General features: G+C 33.3%; 3 protein-coding genes and 1 pseudogene across 3 annotated transcripts; 3 read left to right on the forward strand and 1 right to left on the reverse strand.

Moving 5' to 3' along the window:
* Positions 1-971: 971 nt before the first annotated feature.
* Positions 972-2466, forward strand: LOC114411329 (annotated as a pseudogene).
* Positions 2467-3186: 720 nt separating this feature from the next.
* On the forward strand, positions 3187-5437 carry LOC114412628 (pentatricopeptide repeat-containing protein At2g03880, mitochondrial-like). The gene has a single exon (XM_028376592.1). It carries the CDS (start codon positions 3222-3224, stop codon positions 5133-5135), a length of 1914 nt encoding a protein of 637 aa, XP_028232393.1. The 5' UTR covers positions 3187-3221; the 3' UTR covers positions 5136-5437.
* A 3321-nt stretch (positions 5438-8758) lies between these two features.
* On the forward strand, positions 8759-12170 carry LOC114412629 (berberine bridge enzyme-like 21). The gene is made up of 2 exons (XM_028376593.1): positions 8759-10682; positions 11802-12170. Exons 1-2 carry the CDS (start codon positions 9047-9049, stop codon positions 11912-11914), a joined length of 1749 nt encoding a protein of 582 aa, XP_028232394.1. The 5' UTR covers positions 8759-9046; the 3' UTR covers positions 11915-12170.
* A 7935-nt stretch (positions 12171-20105) lies between these two features.
* On the reverse strand, positions 20106-21723 carry LOC114411330. The gene is made up of 2 exons (XM_028375042.1): positions 21698-21723; positions 20106-21216 (listed from the first exon to the last, which is right to left on the reverse strand). The coding sequence occupies exons 1-2, from the start codon at positions 21721-21723 to the stop codon at positions 20106-20108; spliced, it is 1137 nt and encodes a 378-aa protein (XP_028230843.1).
* Positions 21724-22167: the final 444 nt, after the last annotated feature.

Raw genomic sequence — 22167 nt, forward strand, 5'->3', positions numbered from 1 at the left:
CACACTTATTCTAACACACTTCCATTTTAGTTAAAACTTATTAAAATTATGAATAAGACTTATTAAATAAAAAATAAAATTCACAATTTATTTTAATGACTAATAAATAAGATTATATTTGATAAAATTAACTGAAAAGTTAATTGAAAGTTAAAAAATTAGTTGAAAGTTAAAGATCTAACTGATAACTGAAAAATTAGCTTATTAAATTATAAGTATTTGATAAAACTAGTTATTAAAATAGTTAAAAAGTATAAAATAAAAAAATCATGATTTATCTAAAAAAGATAACTAAAAAATTTAATAAATATATTGATAATAAAAATAAAAATAAAATATAAAAACTATCATATTAAAAAACGTTGCTTCAAATCAAATTTTTAAAAATATTAAAACCTAACAAGTTTTTCACCTAATGAAAAAATTAAAAAGCTAATTAAAATGTTTTATAACCTGCATTTTAATCAGTGATATAATGTATCCAAAAGATTGCATTAAAGAGCCTAGTATTATTTATATTTCTTATGAATATAAAGATAAAAGAATAATAATTTTAGGTAATTAAGAGACAATTTTACCCTTGAATTTTTATATTCATTCATACATTGACTTTCTTTTCTATTTCATTTTTGTTTTGTTTTTCTTCATATGCTCTCATCACTTATTATTACATTTCTTATTTTTTCTTTCTTCTTTGTTTTCTCTCTCTCTCCATTCTAACCTTTCTTATCCAATATCCGTCATAACCTATTTCCCAAACAACCCTTCATACCCTCCCACCTTGGAGGCCTACATGAGAAACCTGAGGTTCAGTTCCTCCACAACACCAAAACCAGCCTTCATTGTTACGCCAATTAACACACCTATCCCACATCCAAGTCTCCATGATCAGAAGCTTTGGTCTCTTAGTGGATCATGTTTTGGATGCCCTAATTGTGGATTCTGAAGGAAGAGTCTTGAATAGGACAACAATGGGGGAAGATCTTTTCTGGGCTATTAGAGGAGGTGGGGGTGCTAGCTTTGGGGTCATCGTTTCATGGAAAATTATGTTAGTTCCCGTGCTTCAGGTTGTCACGGTTCAGAAATGAAAAAACATTAAAAAAAGGTGCCAGTGGTCTTGTTTATCAGTGGCAGTATGTTGCTGATAAGATACACGATGGCTTGTTCATTAGGGTGATTCTTAGTCCTCTGACAAGAAAGGTTGAGAATGATCAAATATCTTTAATTTTTATTATTTATGCGGAAACTAAAAATTCACATATCTATAATGTACGATAATTCACCAATAGACCTAAGATCTAAAACATGTTTGATTATTAAAGATCAGATAAAATAACTGAATTCGTAATTGATTCCTAATCTAAGTGTTTGTCGACATTTGTTGTAAGATTTTTACGATTATTCATCATGATCACGAAATGACATTATAGTTCTTCTTTAATCAAAGACTCTTTATTTTTTCAATGAGATTTTCATAACTCTTCATATAACATTTGTCTAATGTATCAACAATAACATATACTTATTTAAGTACTTATCATTTTATTTAATTGTCTAACAGACTCACTTAATTTGATCATATAAAATAAAATTCACTAATAATAAATAGTTAATATAATTATCTTATAATATTACTTCATCTTTCAAATAAAAAATTCCAACACAAAAGACAATAAGGGCAAAGTTCCATGTTTTGTTTCTTGGCAATGCACAAGAGCTGCTTTATGTGATGAATCAAAGCTCCCCTCAACTGGGTTTGGTTGCTGAACAGTGCATTCAAATTGGATCCAATCGGTGCTGTTTTCGGATTACTATCCAGTGGGGACTTCGGTTGATGTTTTGCTTCAAAGGCATGCTACAAAAAGAGAATTTCTTGAAGAAGAAATCAGATGATGTGCAGTAACCTATCTCCAAAGCTGGCCTTGAAGGTATATGGAAGATGATGATGAAACTAGAAAAGCCTGTTTTCATTTCAACCCCTATGGTGGGAAAATGGGTGAGATTTCTGAGTTCGAAACACCGTTTCCACATAGAGCTGGTAACATCTATGAAATTCAGTACTCTGTGAGTTGGAATGAGGAGGGTGAAGATGTTGCTAATCAATATTTGTATCTGATTCGGAGGCTCTATATGATTACATGACTCCTTATGTGTCAATACTCAACTAGAAGTTCATATCTGAACTGTAGGGATGTTGATATAGGTGTCGATGGACCTGGAAATGCTACTTATGCACAGGCTAGTGTTTGGGGTAGGAAGTATTTCAATAGAAATTTTGATAGTCTGGTGCAGGTAAAGACCAAGGTAGATCCTAGCAATTTTTTCAGATATGAACAGAGTATTGCATCACTTGCTTCTGTTCATAGTATATAGTGTCAGAATAGAAGAAGCCTTGAAGGCTCTAAGAGGTATAAAATAAAGGTCTGATTTAGGACAAAAGGTATCTATAAGCAACTGGAAAACTAGTTCAGACTTAAAGGTTAATTTGTCATAAAATTTGATTGGTTAGAGAACTATTTGTTATGCAGTCGTATTATTCCTGATCAAGGGACTTTTTTAATTTCAATCGTATGCTAAGATTGCTACATTGATATAAAAATGTGATGGTCTAATGGAATTTCTTGAAAATTTTTAGATAATTTTTTTAATTTGCTTTCCTTAAAACATATCTACTCCTTTGTTTTCATTTAGTTTATTTGTGCACCTTACTTTTTTATGTAATTTATGCACCTTACACTTATGTTTAAGAAAACAATTTATTTCATATTTATTAATATTGCAATTGCAAAATTTAAATTATGAATATTAGAATAATTAAAGTAATTCAATCAATTCAATTTGTCAAATTTATGAGAAAATGAGGAAATAAATATTTTTATATATGTAGAATGAATTGATGGAAAAATCAAATTTAATAAATTTTAATAATGAAGTGACTTCACCTACTCAAAAATTGAGAAAAAAAATTACGTATCATTTAGATTACGTATCATTTAGAGTAAAAGAACAAAAGTATAATTTAAATCTAATATTTAATACATTGGAAGTAAAATATGTTTTATAACAGAAAGTATATTTTTTAGATAAGTGCTTAACACAATAAAAATAAAAGAAATAGAAAATAGAAATAATTACATAAAACATGTCAATTTTTTTTTCTAATGTTAAAAAGTTAAAACATTTGTATTCCTTGAACTTGCGACAACTAGCGAACCGAACCTATGAGAGGTGTATCAAAGCACTTACAATTGTTGCGCCCAACAAGCTCGCGTTGTTGTTCATACAGTGTTAACTCGTCTCTCGTATCCCCACACTATGTGCCCCCAGAAACCGAGTCACTACTCAACCACTGTTACCGAAGGGACCTTCCCAGCGCCATGCATGTGTTGGATTCCATGGAAAGAAGAGGAGTTTGGGCCGATTCTATCACCTATTCTGAGCTCATCAAGTGTTGCTTGGCTCACGGGGCTGTCAGGGAAGGAAAACGCGTTCACCGCCACATATTCTCAAATGGGTATCACCCTAAAACGTTTTTGACCAACATTCTCATCAACATGTATGTCAAATTCAACCTCTTGGAAGAAGCACAGGTATTGTTCGATAAAATGCCTGAACGAAATGTTGTGTCGTGGACTACTATGATATCTGCTTACTCTAATGCCCAGCTCAACGACAGGGCCATGAGGCTCTTGGCTTTCATGTTTAGGGATGGTGTCATGCCTAACATGTTTACTTTCTCTTCGGTTCTGAGAGCGTGTGAGAGGTTGTATGATCTTAAACAGCTGCATTCTTGGATAATGAAAGTGGGGTTGGAGTCTGATGTATTTGTGCGCAGTGCGCTTATTGATGTTTACTCGAAAATGGGGGAGTTGTTGGAAGCTCTAAAGGTTTTTCGTGAGATGATGACTGGAGATTCTGTTGTTTGGAACTCCATTATTGCTGCTTTTGCTCAGCACAGTGATGGGGATGAGGCTTTACATCTTTACAAGAGCATGAGGAGAGTGGGTTTTCCGGCTGATCAGTCAACACTCACGAGTGTTTTGAGAGCGTGTACTAGTTTGTCATTGTTGGAGTTAGGGAGGCAAGCCCATGTCCATGTGCTAAAGTTTGATCAAGATCTTATCCTCAACAATGCCCTTTTAGATATGTATTGTAAGTGTGGTAGTTTGGAGGATGCAAAGTTCATTTTCAATCGGATGGCCAAGAAGGACGTAATCTCTTGGAGCACCATGATTGCTGGGTTAGCCCAAAATGGTTTTAGTATGGAAGCACTCAATTTATTTGAGTCCATGAAAGTGCAGGGTCCAAAACCAAATCATATTACAATTCTTGGGGTTCTGTTTGCTTGTAGTCATGCAGGGCTAGTAAATGAAGGTTGGTACTATTTTCGATCTATGAATAACTTGTATGGGATAGATCCTGGAAGAGAACACTATGGTTGCATGCTTGATCTTCTTGGAAGAGCTGAAAAGCTTGATGACATGGTTAAGTTAATACATGAAATGAATTGTGAGCCAGATGTTGTGACGTGGAGGACATTGCTTGATGCATGCAGGGCTCGTCAGAATGTGGATTTAGCCACGTATGCTGCTAAGGAGATTCTAAAGTTGGATCCACAGGACACAGGAGCCTATGTGTTGTTATCTAATATTTATGCAATTTCAAAAAGGTGGAATGATGTTGCTGAAGTTCGAAGGACTATGAAAAAAAGGGGCATAAGGAAAGAACCTGGATGTAGCTGGATTGAAGTCAATAAGCAGATACATGCTTTTATTTTGGGAGATAAATCTCATCCTCAAATAGATGAGATCAATAGACAGTTGAACCAGTTTATTTGTCGACTAGCTGGTGCTGGTTATGTTCCTGACACAAATTTTGTACTACAAGATCTTGAAGGGGAACAGAGAGAAGACTCTCTTCGATACCACAGTGAGAAACTGGCAATTGTTTTTGGTATTATGAGCTTTCCAAAGGAGAAAACTATTAGGATATGGAAGAACCTTAAGATCTGTGGAGATTGTCATAAATTTGCAAAACTCATAGCAGAGTTAGAGCAACGGCATATTGTAATTAGAGATCCTATTCGGTACCATCATTTTCAAGATGGGGTTTGCTCCTGTGGTGACTATTGGTAGCAGACGAGAAGTACATAAGACCGAGACAGAATCTATGACTACTTTTGGGCTCAAAGCAGCGTACGTAAATCTACAGCCAGCTGATATTTATAGGAGAATTAAGTTTGCAGCAATAGCATTGCTGTTAGTTAATATGTCAGTCAGGTTGAGTGAGCTCATTCTTTCTCTTTTTCTTTATGTGCTTGTATATTTGCTCAACCTAATGGTTCAAACTATACTAAATACCTTGAACTATGGTTCAAACTGTAAACTAATGGTTTCAGTTAAATCAATGGGAAGACACGTGTCCTGCTCCTGCACTATATCCTGTTTTCTGTGTGTCCCAACCTCAGTTTTTTCTTACCCCAATAACTCTGTAAAACCTCTCCCAGTTTATACTCCCATTGTTTGGGCAAGGTCTCTTGATTCCTTCACCTATGTGCTTTGATTCACATCAACTGTGACTCTTACTCATCCTGCCATCAACTCTTATTGTGCTTCAATAGAAAGAAATGCAAAGATGATATTGGTTGCGTAATGGGTTTTTGCTAGGACATTCACTCCTCCAACACTGGAAATTTTGTTGCTTATGACTTAGCATGGGATCTGTTGGTGACTCAAACATGAGATTCGGATCATGCTATGAGGACATTGCCTTGTGGAGCTTTAGATGATGGTGTAACAGAACGTGGAATGCAGGGATTATGTTCAAAAACTGAAAAGACCTATCATTTCATTGGATTGGATTGATTCTCAATTCTTACGTTGAAAATCAATCCCCTGCAAGATTAGCTCCAAACAAGCATTTTATATTCATGCACTGCTATTGCAAAATCCCCTACATGATTAGCTCCAAATCACCAAGATATAACGCATGAATGATTGTGTTTAGATTTGTTATTTAATATTTAGCTACATGATCATGCATTTAAGAAATTGTATGAACTAATAATAATTTTTTGTTATTTGAAAAATTGTAAGATTATCTTCAATTTACAATTTGAAATTATATATTTGATATGATGTTAGATTAAGTTATTAAGTTAGATTAAATATATATTTTGAACTAGAATGAACTCTTACATTCTCCATGGATGTGTGTTTGATTCTCCCTAATGTCACTAAAATCCTACTCACTTCTTAAGGACTTGTTAAGTAATTCCAAAAGGAAAAAAAGTGCTTGTAGTATCCCCGTGCAGTTTGTAATGGCCTGCCAATGCTACATTATACTAATGATGATTATCTCTAGCTGCGGGTATGTCCCGTTGATTGTTGTATCATTTTGGGTTTAATATAATTTATATTTTTCCAAAAAAAAAAATGATGATTATTATATCCTCATTTATCATGTGAATGGCCACATGAGAATCCGTATAGCACATGATACATCTCTCTCCCATATCCCGGGCTATAACAAGATCCTTGAGAATGGCCATGAGTTACCACTGAAGCCTTGATTAATATAACTAATCTATTATATTTTTAGTATTATATTAATTAATGCTAGTGAATTTCAATAATTGAGAAGTGTTCAAATGTTTGTATTTTTTTTTTTTTGGTGCAAAAGATGGGCTAAAGCCCCAAGAGATTATTAGTTTAAGCAAAAAACATGCATATATATATATATATAGAGAGAGAGAGAGAGTGTTTTTAGCTATTATATTTCAATGAGTGTGTTCTTAACTATTTTTCTTTGACTATAATATTTTGAGTTTTTCTTAATATCTTTTTTTTTCACATATTATGTGTAATATCTTTAGTTTTAACTTAAATTTTAATGTTTTTTAAAGAAATTATTAATAATTAAAAATAACATTATATTATAATATAAAGTATTTATAAAAAATTTAAAATATAATTTATATGTTAAATATTTATTTATTGTTGTTCCTATTCAAGAATGCAATGATAATTTTCCCTTATTATTTTAAGCTACGTTCATCCAAATCAAGTTTAGTAATTATTTGTCATCTACGGGTAAAGATTAGTACCCATAAAAATATTTTGACGCTCAAACGAGATATCATCCGATATAGTAAATGAGTATAATAAATGAGAAAGAATAATTATTTTACCTCAAAAATATCACCATTTATATACATATATTAATGAGCCTTAGAGTCCATGCGCTTTATCTTATGGTTAATGCAATTCTAATTCTTCTGTATTAGATAATATTACCTTAATCTAAGGATTATGTTTCTCATGTCACTGTCAACTGTGGTAGAGACACAACAGTGCTTGCTTAAGTGGTTGAGTATGGTTGTATAATTTCTTAAGAGCTTTAGGCCGGGTGGGGTACATTTATAAATTTTAGTTATATAAAATAAATATTTATTTTGCATAATACATAAGTTAAAATAATATATTATTCTAATTTTGAGAAAGAGTGACAAAGTGGACCCATTATTTATTGACTGTTTAAATGTTCTTGCCAGAGATTAGAGAATATCGGTCAACACGTTGTGTTTGTGTGACAAAGAAAAACGGTGATATTGAGGTATGATTGTATGAATCAAATAGCTTCTTAAGAAAAAACAATCAAATCGCTAATAATCTGCTCGCCAGTCTGATTGTGAAAGCATTTGACCACCTAAGCTGTTGAGATTGCTTAATTAATAGTTATATGATATTCCCCATTGTTAGCTTTTTTTTATTTGTTCAATGGAAATAAAACACGCATCTTAAACACTTTCCATTCACTAATCCGATAATAACCCTAAGACAACGATGTTTATGCGAGTCATGAGCACCATCACCATTTGATTATACTTCTGATTTCTTTTTGTCAATTGACCAAGCTATATGCTTTGCTTCTATTAACAGGGAAAAAAAGTTATAATTACCTTTTAATTCCTCTGTTTAAAACATTCCATTTTAATCGTTATGGTTAGCTTTTTAATACTTTGGTTATTATAGTCTAAAGTCGTCACCTCACATAATTACATTCAAATCTTTTAGAATCGCTATAAAACTAAAACTGACTGTATAAAATTGCTAAAAAAACAAGTATAGGCAACGCATAATCGATCTCAACACTAACAAAAAACTCTCACTTGTTCATAAAAGCCGTTGCACGTAGCTCTGCCATGACTATGGTAGATAGATCATCACAACAAGAGGACCAAAATGGTTAAAAAATTGTAATTATAATTATTAAAATGAGATATTTTATACTATAAGAATTAAAAACAACATTTTCAATTATAAAGACAAAAATGATAATTAAACCAAGAAAAAACAAAGAAATATTAAATTAAGATGCTTCGCGAAAAGAATGCCAAAATGTAGTACAAGCAAACTATTAAAAATTAATATCTAGTGCCGCAAGAATCGCACGAGTACAAATGCACAAACTATTACTCCAAGCAAGATAATTTGACAATGTCACAATCATGTGTCCCCAAACGGATATGGATCTTCTAGAGTTCAACTGCACCCAGTTTAGTTTAGATCCAATGGCTTGTATTAGTTAGATGCAATTATTTACGATTCAAAGTTTAATATTTTAAGGTGAAGATGCATGCAATTTCAAAAACAACTGCAGAGGATCTGAATCCGTTCCCGAATAAAGTGCCGCATGTGAAGGGAATGTACAATGCAGCTGCAACACGAGGGGTCTATATAAGTAGATCTCTTCGTTTTCTCTTTCGCTGACATCTAAACCTGTTTTGACAATTCAAACGTTGGGTATTTCAAAGTGTGTCGGGAAGAAAAAACAACATAAAAGAAAACCTGTTTTTTTTTTTTTTTTTTTCCATAAGCAATAACTGTATGAGCAGCTACACTTACCGTTCTACACGTTATACACTACTAACCATCCATCTCACGGGTGTTTATTGGAGGTAGGACACTGTTGGGGTTCGTTTAACATTTTTGTAACTGTATAACCCACACACAAGTTAGAATTCCACCATTTTTTTTTTCCAAACATGGTACCCACCAACCCAATGGAAAAGTCAAGTCTTTTTCCATCTGGGACTTTCCTTTTTCTTCTTCTGGTTCTTCTCAATGTCTCTGCTTCGGTGGCAGCTCCAACACCAGAATCGGTGTACACCTCTTTCCTCGAGTGTCTCACAAACTACACAAAAGCACAAGACCAAGTTTCCAACATAGTCTTTGCTCAAACCAACGCTTCTTTTTCTTCTGTCCTCCAAGCCTACATTCGCAATGCCCGATTCAACACCACTTCAACCCCAAAACCCTTGCTTGTTGTCACTCCCTCGGAAGATCCCCATGTCCAGGGTGCTGTGATTTGCGCCAAAAGCATTGGGATTCAACTCAAGATAAGGAGTGGTGGCCATGACTATGAGGGTATCTCGTATGTCTCCGACCAACCCTTCATCATCCTCGACATGTTCCACTTCAGGAACATCACTGTGGCTGTGGAAAACGAGGTTGCTGTGGTTCAAGCAGGTGCCACACTTGGAGAGGTTTATTATAGGATTTGGGAGAAGAGTAAAGTTCATGGCTTTCCTGCAGGGGTGTGTCCCACTGTTGGTGTTGGGGGACACTTGAGTGGAGGAGGGTATGGTAACATGTTGAGAAAACATGGGTTATCTGTTGATCATGTTGTTGATGCTAAAATTGTTGATGTCAAAGGTAGGATTCTTGACAAGGAATCCATGGGGGAAGATCTTTTCTGGGCCATTAGAGGAGGTGGTGGAGCAAGCTTTGGAGTCATCTTATCATACACTGTGAAACTTATTCCTGTGCCTGAAGTTGTTACTGTTTTTCGGATTGCAAAGAGTTTGGATCAGAATGAGAGTGCCACTGAGCTTGTATTGCAATGGCAGCAGGTGGCGCCGCACACCGATCATAGGCTTTTCATGAGGCTGCTGTTGCAGCCAGTGAGTTCTAAGGTTGTGAAGGGCCAGAGAACCATCAGAGCCACTGTAATGGCTTTGTTTCTTGGAGGGGCTGATGAGGTTGTCACATTGATGGGGAAGGAGTTCCCGGCTCTTGGCTTGAGCAAGGAGAATTGCACTGAATTGAGTTGGATTGATTCTGTGCTTTGGTGGTCTAATTTTGACAATACCACTAAGCCTGATGCACTGCTTGATAGGGATCTCAATTCAGCAAGTTTCCTCAAGAGAAAATCTGATTATGTGCAGAATCCAATTTCCAAAAAGGGGTTAGAGGGGATATGGGAGAAGATGATTGAATTGGGGAAAACTGGATTTGTTTTCAATCCTTATGGAGGGAAGATGAGTGAGGTTTCGTCTGATGCGACACCGTTTCCTCACCGTGCTGGGAATCTGTTCAAGATTCAGTACTCTGTGAATTGGGATGATCCAGGAGTTGAATTGGAAAAGAATTTTACTAGTCAGGCCAAAATGCTGTATAGTTACATGACCCCTTTTGTGTCCAGTGATCCAAGAAGTGCCTTTTTAAATTACAGGGACCTTGATATTGGTACCAACAGTTTTGGAAAGAATAGCTATGAAGAAGGAGCTGTTTATGGGGTCAAGTACTTCAATGACAATTTTAAGAGGTTGGTCAAGATCAAGACTGAGGTTGATCCAGAAAACTTCTTCAGAAATGAACAGAGTATTCCAATTCATCCAGGTCAGTAATATTACTAATATAGACAATCAAACGATGAAACTGATTATTGAATTGATGCACTTGTTTGTTCCTTTAAATTGCTTGGCCAAATAGTTCCTAGTTCTTACTATTTGTAAATAATTTGATTATGATAGTTTGGAATTTGGGTAGTTCAAGACATTGCATAACTTCGGTTCCTGGTAATGTGTTTGTCCCTGAGTTTTTTTTTAGGGTGTGATTTTCCGGAATGAATCATTTAAGCACTCTAATTTATTATCTACTATTTTACTACTATTTTATATGATTTTGTTTATGGTAAGCATGTGAATTAGGAAGAAAAGAACCTTCAGTGGATCCAATCATTGAAATTAGGTAAACATTTTTGGTGCAACAATGATAAAAGAGTTTAGATACCAAGATTCATGCAAGCTACTTTTGTCGTTCTTGCCTTCATTATTCTCTTTACAGCGGACATGTGACATTTTATTTGGTTGTGAGCTAGAAAAGTTTTAAGGGTCAGTTCGTAAGATTGAAAATATGGTGGAAAAACAAATTAGAAAACTCTTGTCATTCGTTTTACTTCTTGACCTTATACTATCTTTTCCTAATTATACATTTGCATAAGCTTGAACTTGTTATTTTCAACACCATTAACCAAGTCCTGAATGAGATCAGAGTCAATAGGCCAGAGAGTAGTAATCAACTAATCAACTTTTATATTTATGGGTATGGAGGTGTTTCTCACAATCTCACCTAATCAACTTGGCACAGGGAATAACTGAAGTTGCTATATAGATAGATATTTCAATGGAATGTCTCGCACTTTTTCTTAATTTTTAATTTTCTTTATGTCATTTATATTTATATATAAGTGATCTTTAACTTTAAATACCGATCAGTGCTCTTCGGCCTCAGCAAATATAATCAACTACCACTCAACTGTTTTCCCCTTCTTGGTAATTTTATTTCTTCTTGCTCATTTACTTCAAAAAATAAAATAAAATAAAGCTAGAGAACAAATTCATGCCTTTTTCCTTGGAACCTTCAGTATATCTTAATGGAGTGATCCCTTCTAACCCAAAGTTAAGGTTGCAGACTTGCAGTACTAATGTTTGAATGTCTTTTCTTCACTGATTGCAGGACCGGACACTGGTGCCATTAAATCTGGTGCTGGAAAATTGTTACACTTAACACTTTATTGGTCAGTGATGGTAAAGGTGGGATGGTTGTTCATTCTTGAATTATTCATATGATTATAGTAATCAAACATGTAGTTAGAATAATAATTAGGTTGTTTAACTTTATCTTCCCCTACAAAAAAAGAATGTACATCTAGTTCTCTTGTGTACTCTATGTTTCCGAATTGAAGGCGTTAAGGTTTCTTGAATAATCCTACAGAAAGGATAAGTTACATGTAAGCAAATATATCTTTTGAATATTTTGTACCTATAACAAAAATTGTCCTATGATTTTTTGAGTGATAAGAAGCAGATGGGATTATCTATACTATCATACAAATGTTAGAATAAATCTCTTAACCTGTAATATTACAAACTACAAAAAAAACACAGGTTATTAATAAAATGCGGAAATTACAGATCAAATCATACCTCTAGCCATTGCCATGAAGAGTTTCTTGTTTTGGTTCTTCCAAACTCTCTCTTCCTCTCTCTAGATGGTGTATAAGACTGAATTCGAAGGGATGAGCTTAGGGACCAAATTCATGTGCTTATATAGGTATTCTACCATCAAGAATGCATTTACTAGCCATTACCACTCATTATTGGCTGTTACAATTCATTAGTGGTCATTACCACCCATTAACAGCCATTCAATTTGGCTTCCAAAACTGACGAGCGTTACAGATTTTCAAAATGTTAGGACCAAATTATTACATTCTCCCACTTGGTCTAAACATTTTGATTTAATGCTCAATCTTCTTAAGAAATGAATATACGAATCATAGCGATAGTTCTTCTTATAACGAGTAATATCATCCATGTATTACAATATACTCAATTTTCCAAGCAATATACTCAAAGTGGTAATAAAACTTAATGAATAAACCTAATGTTTATTCTTGGTCCAAAACATAATTTTTCTCAAATAAATCAATGTGCACCCAAATATGAGAAAATATCATAATATAAAAGTTTCAATTTTAACATATAAGTATACAATCATAAAGTGGAACCAAGTCCCATTCTTTCTACATGATCCTTAAATTTAAACGGTGGCATGCCCTTAGTTAAAGGATTAGCGATCATCAACTCAGTGCTTATATGCTCAATGACCACTTTCTTGTCTTTTACTCTTTCTCTAATGGCTAAGTACTTAATGTCGATGTGTTTACTTTGACTTCCACTTTTGTTATTCTTAGCCATAAAGACAGCAGCTGAGTTATCGCAAAAAATTCTTAAAGGCTTTGAAATAGTATCAATTATCTTCAGCCCAGAAATGAAACTTTTAAGCCATACACCATGTGATGTAGCCTCAAAACAAGAGACAAACTCAGCTTCCATGGTAGAAGTAGCAGTCAAAGACTGCTTAACACTTCTCCATGAAACAGCTCCACCAGCCATCATGAAAATGTACCCAGATGTTGATCTACGAGAGTTAACACAACCAGCAAAGTCTGAGTTTGAATAACCAATCACATCTAGATTGTCTGTCTGTCTATACATAAGCATGTAATCTTTGGTCCCTTGAAGGTACCTCAACACTTTCTTAGCAGCTCTCCAGTGGTCAATACCTAGATTACTCTGATATCTTCCTAACATTCCAACTACAAAAGCAATGTCAGGCCTTGTGCATACTTGAGCATACATGAGGCTTCCAACAACTGAAGCATAAGGAATGTTTTTCATTTGTTCCCTCTCAAAGTCATTCTTTGGACATTGGTTCAAATTAAACCTATCACCCTTCACAATGGGAGCAACACTTGGTGAACAATCTTTCATCCGAAATCTCTCTAGAATTTTGTTAATATAGGTTTCCTGTGATAGACCCAAAATACCTCGAGATCTATCTCTATGAATCTTAATGTCGATGACATAAGATGCATCACTCATATCCTTCATGTCAAAATTCTTAGAGAGAAATTGTTTCACCTCATGTAGCAAACCCCGATTGTTGGCTGCAAGTAAAATATCATCTACATATAAAACAAGAAAACATATTTTACTTCCACTAACCTTGTGGCATATGCATTGATCCATGGGGTTTTCATCAAAACCAAATGAAGAAATTATCCCATGAAACTTAACGTACCACTGACGGGAATCTTGTTTTAAACCATATATAGATTTATTAAGCTTGCAAACCAAATGCTCACCACTATCAGAGGAGAAACCTTCAGGTTGTTTCATATAAACCTCCTCCTCTAAATCACCATTAAGAAAAGTTGTTTTCACATCCATTTGTTGCAACTCAAGGTCAAAATGAGCAACTAATGTCAAGATTATACGAAGAGAATCTTTCTTAGATACTGGAGAAAAAGTCTCTTTGTAATCTATTCCTTCCTTTTGAGTAAATCCCTTAGCAACAAGTTTTGCCTTATATCTCTCAATGTTGCCTAATGAATCCCTTTTGGTCTTAAAGACCCATTTACATCCAATGGCCTTTGCCCCATTAGGCAACTCTACAAGGTTCCAAACTTTGTTACTCTGCATGGAATTCATCTCATCCTTCATGGCATCATACCATAAATTTGACTTTTTACAACTCATGGCTTGATCAAAAGTTTCAAGATCATTTTCAGCTCCAATATTATAGTCAGATTCTTGCAAATATACAATATAATCACTAAGAATAGTTGATTTTCTTACTCTAGTAGACCTCCTTAATGTTGCATCAACATTTTCTTGGGGATCATGTTGTTCAACTGGTTGTTCATCATTTTCATGAATTTGATGATCAACTTGATCTACTGGATTATCAACAATAGTTTGTGGAATGTCAATCATGTGTTGCTCATCATCCCTTTGGACTTGAGGGGTATGAATTACAACCAATTTTTCATTTGATGTGGAAGGTTGAGATTCTATATAATCAATTTCAGAACCTAAGTCCCTCAATTGATCACTCCCACTGATCAAATCATTTTCAATAAATTTGGCTTTTCTTAATTCCACAATCCTAATAATATGATGTGGACAATAAAACCTATAACCTTTAGACCTTTCGGCATATCCAATGAAATACCCACTAATGGTCCTCGGGTCAAGTTTCTTCTCTTATGGGTTATATATTCTCACCTCAGACAGACAACCCCAAACGCGCATATGTTTCAAACTCGGTTTTCAACCTTTAAACAACTCAAAAGGTGTCTTTGGGACAGCCTTGGTTGGAACACGATTTAATATATACACTGCCGTCTTTAGTGCTTCAGCCCACAAGGATTTAGGAAGATTGGAGTTGCTAAGCATACTCCGCACCATGTCCAATAATGTCCGGTTCCTTCTTTCTGCCACACCATTCTGATTTGGAGAACCAGTCATAGTGTATTGGGCAACAATCCCATGTTCTTGAAGAAACTTTGCAAAGGGACCAGGTGCTTGTCCATTCTCAGTATATCTGCCATAGTATTCTCCATCTCTATCCGATCTCACTATTTTTATTTGCTTGCCACATTGGTTCTCAACTTCAGCCTTAAAGACTTTGAAGGCATCCAATGCTTCGTATTTGTTATGAAGCAAATAAACATTCATATATCGTGAATAATCATCTATAAAGGTGATAAAATATTTCTGACCACGTGCATCTATATCTGGACAACAAATATCAGTATGAATTATTTCTAATATGCTTGAACTCCTGTTAGCACCTTTCTTAGACATGTTGGTCTGCTTACCCTTAATGCAGTCCACACAAGTCTTCAAGTCAGCAAAATCTAGAGTATTGAGTACCCCATCTTTCACTAACCTTTTAATCCTCTCAATGGAGATATGTCCTAATATCCGGTGCCACAACATAGAGGAATTCTCATTAATATTACACCTTTTAATACCAGTTTGAACATGCATAGAACTATAAGTGGCATTATTTTGTAAACCAAGAAGATAAAGACCATCAGATAAGATATCATTCCCAACACATTCAGAATTATAAAATAATTCAAATGATGTGTCTTTGAAATTAAAGGAATATCCAAACGGTACAAGCCTTGAAATAGAAATCAAGTTTCAGGAAAAACTTGGTACATAAAAAGTCCTTTCTAATTTTAAAATAAAGCCACTACTTAAAGTCAAAATGCAGGTTCCAATGGCCTCCACATGTGAGCCTAGCTTATTGTCTGATAAAATGCTTTGCTCACTTCCCACTGGTTTCCTTAGGTTTTGCATACCCTGTAAAGAATTTGCAATATGAATAGTAGATCCAGAATCAATCCACCAGGTGTTAATATTAACACTAACCATATTAGATTCATAACATACTAATGAGATTGATTTACCTTTCTTCTCAAGCCATTTCTGGAACCCGGGGCAATTCTTCTTCATGTGTCCCTTCTTCTTGCAAAAGAAACACTTTGCCACCTTCTTAATATCAGCTTGAGGTGGTATTTTACCATTCCTCTTCTGATTAGCTTGAGACTTAATTGTTTTGTTCTTCCCATAAGCAGTAGTCAGCAATGCACTCTCACCCATCTCCATTACAAGTCTTTCTTCTTCCTGAACACACATGGTCATTAATTCATTGATAGACCATTTATCTTTATGTGTGTTGTAGGAAATCTTAAACGGCCCATATTCATGTGGAAGGGTGTTCAAAATGAAATGCACTAGGAAGGACTCAAACATATCAACCTCTAGTTTCTTAAGTTGAGCTGAAATATCTCGCATTTTCATGATGTACTCACGCACACCTTTCACACTGGTGAGTCGAAGAGAAGAAAACTTCATGATCAAGGTGCTTGTTAAAGTTTTATCTGAAGTGATGAACTGATCATCAATGGCCTTAAGCAAGTCTCGGACCTTTTCATGCTGGTCAACAGAACCAGGTATCTCAGCCGAGATTTTGGTCTTAATGAACATCACGCTGAGCCGGTTGGATCGCTCCCACCGCTCATATAGCGCAACGTCAGCTGGGCTACTTTCATCAGTGATTGTAGGTGGTTCGTCTTTCCTTATAGCATAGTCTATGTACATCCACCCCAATTGTAGAAGAATTCTCTCCTTTCATATCTTATAGTTATCTCCTTTGAGTTTGGGAACATCACATTGAATATCAAAAAAACTAATAGTTTGAGAAGTTGCAAAATTCAAAGGCTTATGTCAAAATTTGAGACATACTAATCTTAATTGTATCTTTTACCAATGTAAACATACCATAAAATTGAATCTTGTGACATAAAAATTGCCTGTGGGCTAAATTTTTAATTTAATAAGAAACAATTAAATCTTATGATAGAATAATCAAATTACTTGCTCAATATTCATGCTTTACGGGTACAACATGAAAATAATTTAATTTCTATCATAAATATTTACTTTTTGATAAAATCGAAAAATTATACATACATCATGATGCCTGTGGGTAAATCATGAAAAATAATACGTCATTTTATCCCAATTAATTATACAGATATAATAAAAATTTCTATGAGATAAAGTTCATTATATAAGTATAATTAATTACAATATTATGTTTAATTCCTTATATGATCTTTAACCAACTTAATATATAATTTTAATCTAATATAGATGTTGTGGCTAATCCATAATTAATCAAAATTATAAAGATCACTTAGACATAAAACTTTATTATATGAGAATAAATGGTATTTTGCATTTCAAAATCAAGATACAATATAATTATGAATAAGATTCTCATATAATTTTATAATTGAAACATAATATTATGCATTTTATTTCATATATATATATGCATAGAATAAAATTTTCCAGAATATATTCATGCATAAATTAAATCAAAATTCCAAAAACTGTAAAGCAGAATGAGTATATAATGTATTAAAAACGATTATATATTTGAAAAGCTTTATTGGTTTAGTGGTCTGCTTGTACTATTGCATTCTAGGAGTCAAGGGTTCGACACCCAATTAGTTCAAAACATAGGATTTTTTTTTTAACAAACACTATTCATCATCTTCAACCTTTAGCGGGTCAAACCCGACCCATACGCAGATCTTAACCTGTGATATTACAAACTACAAAAAAAAAAAAACACAGGTTATTAATAAAATGCAGAAATTACAGATCAAATCATACCTCCAGTCATTGCTATGAAGAGTTTCTTGTTTTGGTTCTTTCAAGCTCTCTCTTCCTCTCTCTAGATGGTGTATAAGACTGAATTCGAAGGGATAAGCTCAGGGATCACATTCATGTGCTTATATAGACATTCTACCATCAAGAATGCATTTACTACCACTACCACTCATTATTGGCTGTTACAATTCATTAGTGCTCATTACCACCCATTAACAGCCATTCAATTTGGCTTCCAAAACTGACGAGCGTTACAGATTTTCAAAATGCTAGGACCAAATTATTACAACAAATCCTTGCAAACCAGAGCACACCATGAAGCATTTTTTCCTTCACTGTGAGACAATGATTTTTTCAAGGAATCAACATTGATCCTGTAGCAAATCCCTCACAAAATTCTATAAAAGACAATCACTACTCAAAAAGAAGTAAAGATAAATACTGACAAGAAATTAACTAAAGCGAAACTTTGTAGAAATTACTGAACGACCTATACAAAGTTTTCATTTGTTTATTCTTTGTTAAGAAAAATCATTTTGTAATTGAGCTTTATTGTTTATGCACTCTTTGAGTGTTGTTGAATACTTGTATTCATCCAAATTTCTGTTCGTGAAAGCCATAATTGACTTAGTGTTAAAAAATACTTGAATTTCTTAGATTCAATGAGAGTATAAGAAAGTGCTAGAAGTGGTATTAAAATTACTTGTAAAGCCAGGAGTGGCAGATTAGAATATTTGTTTGTAATCAAGTTTTGATTAGTAGAATCATTTACTGTTGAGTAAAGAAGAACTAAGCATAGCTTAGGTTGAGTGAACCAGTATAAACTAAGTGTTTCTAATTCTATCCTTTATGGTTTATTGAACATTCTTTTAACACTCTTTGTCACTTGTTTAATACAAAGTGTTTATTTGAAAAACGATTTTAAAAGGACTCTCTGCTACCAAGTCTCTGGACGATTAAACTTGTATTTATTAAAATCTACTTTTCTTCTCCGTGGACGATCTATTCCCCTTCTACATTTTCGTGTGTGTGTGTGCACGCGTTAAAAGTAGATATAAGTTTATTATATCTTTGATGAACACATTATTCAACCTCCTTCTAGTATGAATGTTGTTATTTCATCCGTCAACCAACAAAATTGAGCTTGTTGTTTCAAAGAAAGCATGCAAACAAAATCCGGAAGACATTTCCTAAAAGATTATAAACAATCAAAATCAATATCTAACAGAGATGAATAATTTATTTATTTCAAAACAATAAAAAAAAGTTTTGAAATCATAGCCATTGATATCAGTCGTGGTTAAAAGCTTGATTGAAGCATGATAAAATTGATTGTCATTGATGCTTCCATTGGTAGTTGACATGACAACTTGTTTCATGGGCAAAGAAAAATGATTTTTCCCACTAGGGTATGTTATCTCATCTCCTCATCGATTTTTAACATGTATGACAAACATGTTTCTCTAAAATATATAAAAGTTAACCAACCTTCATAGTTTATTCCATAAAAATCACATATCTTTTTAATGTCACTCTTTAAAAAAAACTTTTTTTTTATAATGCTTTTACATATTGACATCAAACCCATTCAAGGTAGGATTTGTGAGTTTTATTACTTCGGGAATCTTATCATAGAAATCATTCAAAAAATGAGTAGGTAGAGGTATGTTACCATGAAATTATAAGAAAATAGGCTAGTATTCATATGATGATCTATATTTGCATGAGCATACTGGAAAAAAAAATACATGTAACAAACAAATAATTACACTTCTCGCAACAATATATGTGTGATAAGTTTGGTGATTGAGATACACATTTAAATGAAGCTTACCAAGATCCTTAAAAAACAAAACAAAAAACAAGGATTAGATTGGGAAAAGGGTAAACAAAAATGACTACATATGCATAGAAGAAAAATAGACAGATGAGAAAATGAGTAAACGAAAATCCCATGCTTGAGTGTTATCATAAGGGAAATGTTGGATTTATGATAAATTACACAGGAAATATTGAGATTATGTTGGAAACACAAAGTAATTATTATAAATTGCAAATGAAACATTAAAATTATAAATTGCATAGGAAACATTTATCCATAGCGCATGGGAGCCAGGGACGGATCCAGACAATAAATATCAGTGTGGCTAAAATATAAAAGAAATTATAGACTAAAATATATTGAAAATAAGAAATAATGTTTTTTAAGGAAATGTATTTACAATGAAAATCGTCTACTATCCATTTTTTGAAAATAAGCTAAAATAACATCATTGTTGATTGTTCCAAGAACATCTCTTTCTATAAAAGTTACAAGACGATCATTTAACCATTGATCACCCATTTTGTAACATAGCTGACTCTTCACAAATTTCATAGCTGAAAAAACACGTTTCACACTTGCAGTTGCTACCGGCAAGACTAAAGCCAACTTCGGAAGTCTATAAACTATATCAAATGTGTTGCACTTTTTTGTTTCCACAAGCTTTGCACAAAGGTCTGAAAGTCCTTTTAACTTTACAAATTTTGGATCACATCGAACATTTCTAACATAATTCTGAAGCTGATGTCGCACCACCACTTCCGGCACATCTACAAAATCATTTGGATAAAGTTCAACCATCCTCAACAATTTTTTCACATCAAAAGCTTCAAATGATGATGAGGGACTCAAACATGAAACATATTGTAAAAGTTCAGTAGTATCTTCATCAAATCTATCATTGAGCTCATGCAACTGCAAATCCAAAACACTAAATAAATAATCATGCTTATAATGATGCAAATCAAAAACACTAGAAGTGGTAGCATGTCGTCTAAGTTTCTTCCCTTGCACATACAGTGCATCCAAATAAGGCACATCAATATCATGCTTATTGTAAATTTCCATAACCTTAGATATAAGTTCTTCCCATCCATCATTCCTCATTTCTTGTAATTCTTCTTTGGTGGCTTTGACAAGTGATAAAGCATTCAAAAGATCTTGATCACGCTTTTGTAGCACTATACTTAAATCATTTGTAAATCCTAAAATCTCAACCATCAGGTATAACATGAAAATAAAATCAAAGGACTCAAGCACATATAGCAAAAGCATATTTTCACCATATTTTTTAAATGACGTATCTTTTTCGACTTCTTCAAGTACCTCAATAATGGCACCATATATAATCATCAAAGTAGTGAAAGTCCTAAAGTGGGAACCCCAATGAGTGTCACCCGCTTTAGTAATAGACGATTCTTGATTTAATCCACTACCAGTCTCTATCTGACCCTCTTCAATCAATTTAGCAAATTGAGATACTTGTTTATTCCGAAACAATTTTTGTCTTTATCCTTTTGAATCGTAAGAGCAGTCATAAAGTTATTGCCCGAAGCACAACCTATTACATTAGCTATCTTTGGGTTATATATTTATTTCATTAAAATTTTATTTTAATACTATATGTTTATTATTTTAATATCATAACTTAGTGCTGATTTATAACTACGAACATGTAGTCTTTGTAAAAAAACAAACTAAGAACGTGTAAATATAAAAAAAACATTATTTTTAACATTATATTATTTAACATTAGTAAATATTTAATATTTAAACAAAAATAATAAGTATAAAAAATTATCTTAAAAATTAAAACTAATGATTTTTGTTATAATTACATGTTCTTTAGGTTATTTTTTTATTTATCAATTAGCATAATAGTTAATTTTACTAAATATCTTTAATTTAATAAACTAACTTAAAAAGTTTTAAGTTAAAATTATAATTTCAAAATTTCTGATGTGGCTATAGTCACACTCTGCTTCAACTTGGGTCCGCCCCTTATGGGAGCCATGGAGACTCCAAGCATTGCTTGTATTTATGAACTTTGGTTATGGAGAAGAATATTTCAACATTAAGGTCGTTGTTCGAATATGGTACAGTTTTAAGCAGAAAAAATAACCTCAAACCTAACTTGCTTTATTATTATTAATAAGAGAAGATTAAGATAAAATTAGTTGAGAATGTCATTCATGAGAATAATTAAGATATATGTTTGATTAAATTATTTTTTATTGGGAATATATATTAAAATTATTATAATATTCTTATTATTTTGTTAAAGATGTTATTTTTTACAAAACAAATAATTTTATTAGAAGACCAATAAATGATAAGCAAATTATATTTAAAATGCTATATATCTTATATTTTATGACAAAATCCCTCTAATTATTCCTTTAAAATTCATGAAATTGACCATAAATAAAAATTGACATATGAACAAAAAATCTGAAAA

The sequence above is a fragment of the Glycine soja genome, chromosome 5 (genome assembly GCF_004193775.1).
Source record: "Glycine soja cultivar W05 chromosome 5, ASM419377v2, whole genome shotgun sequence".
Taxonomy (NCBI): domain Eukaryota; kingdom Viridiplantae; phylum Streptophyta; class Magnoliopsida; order Fabales; family Fabaceae; genus Glycine; species Glycine soja.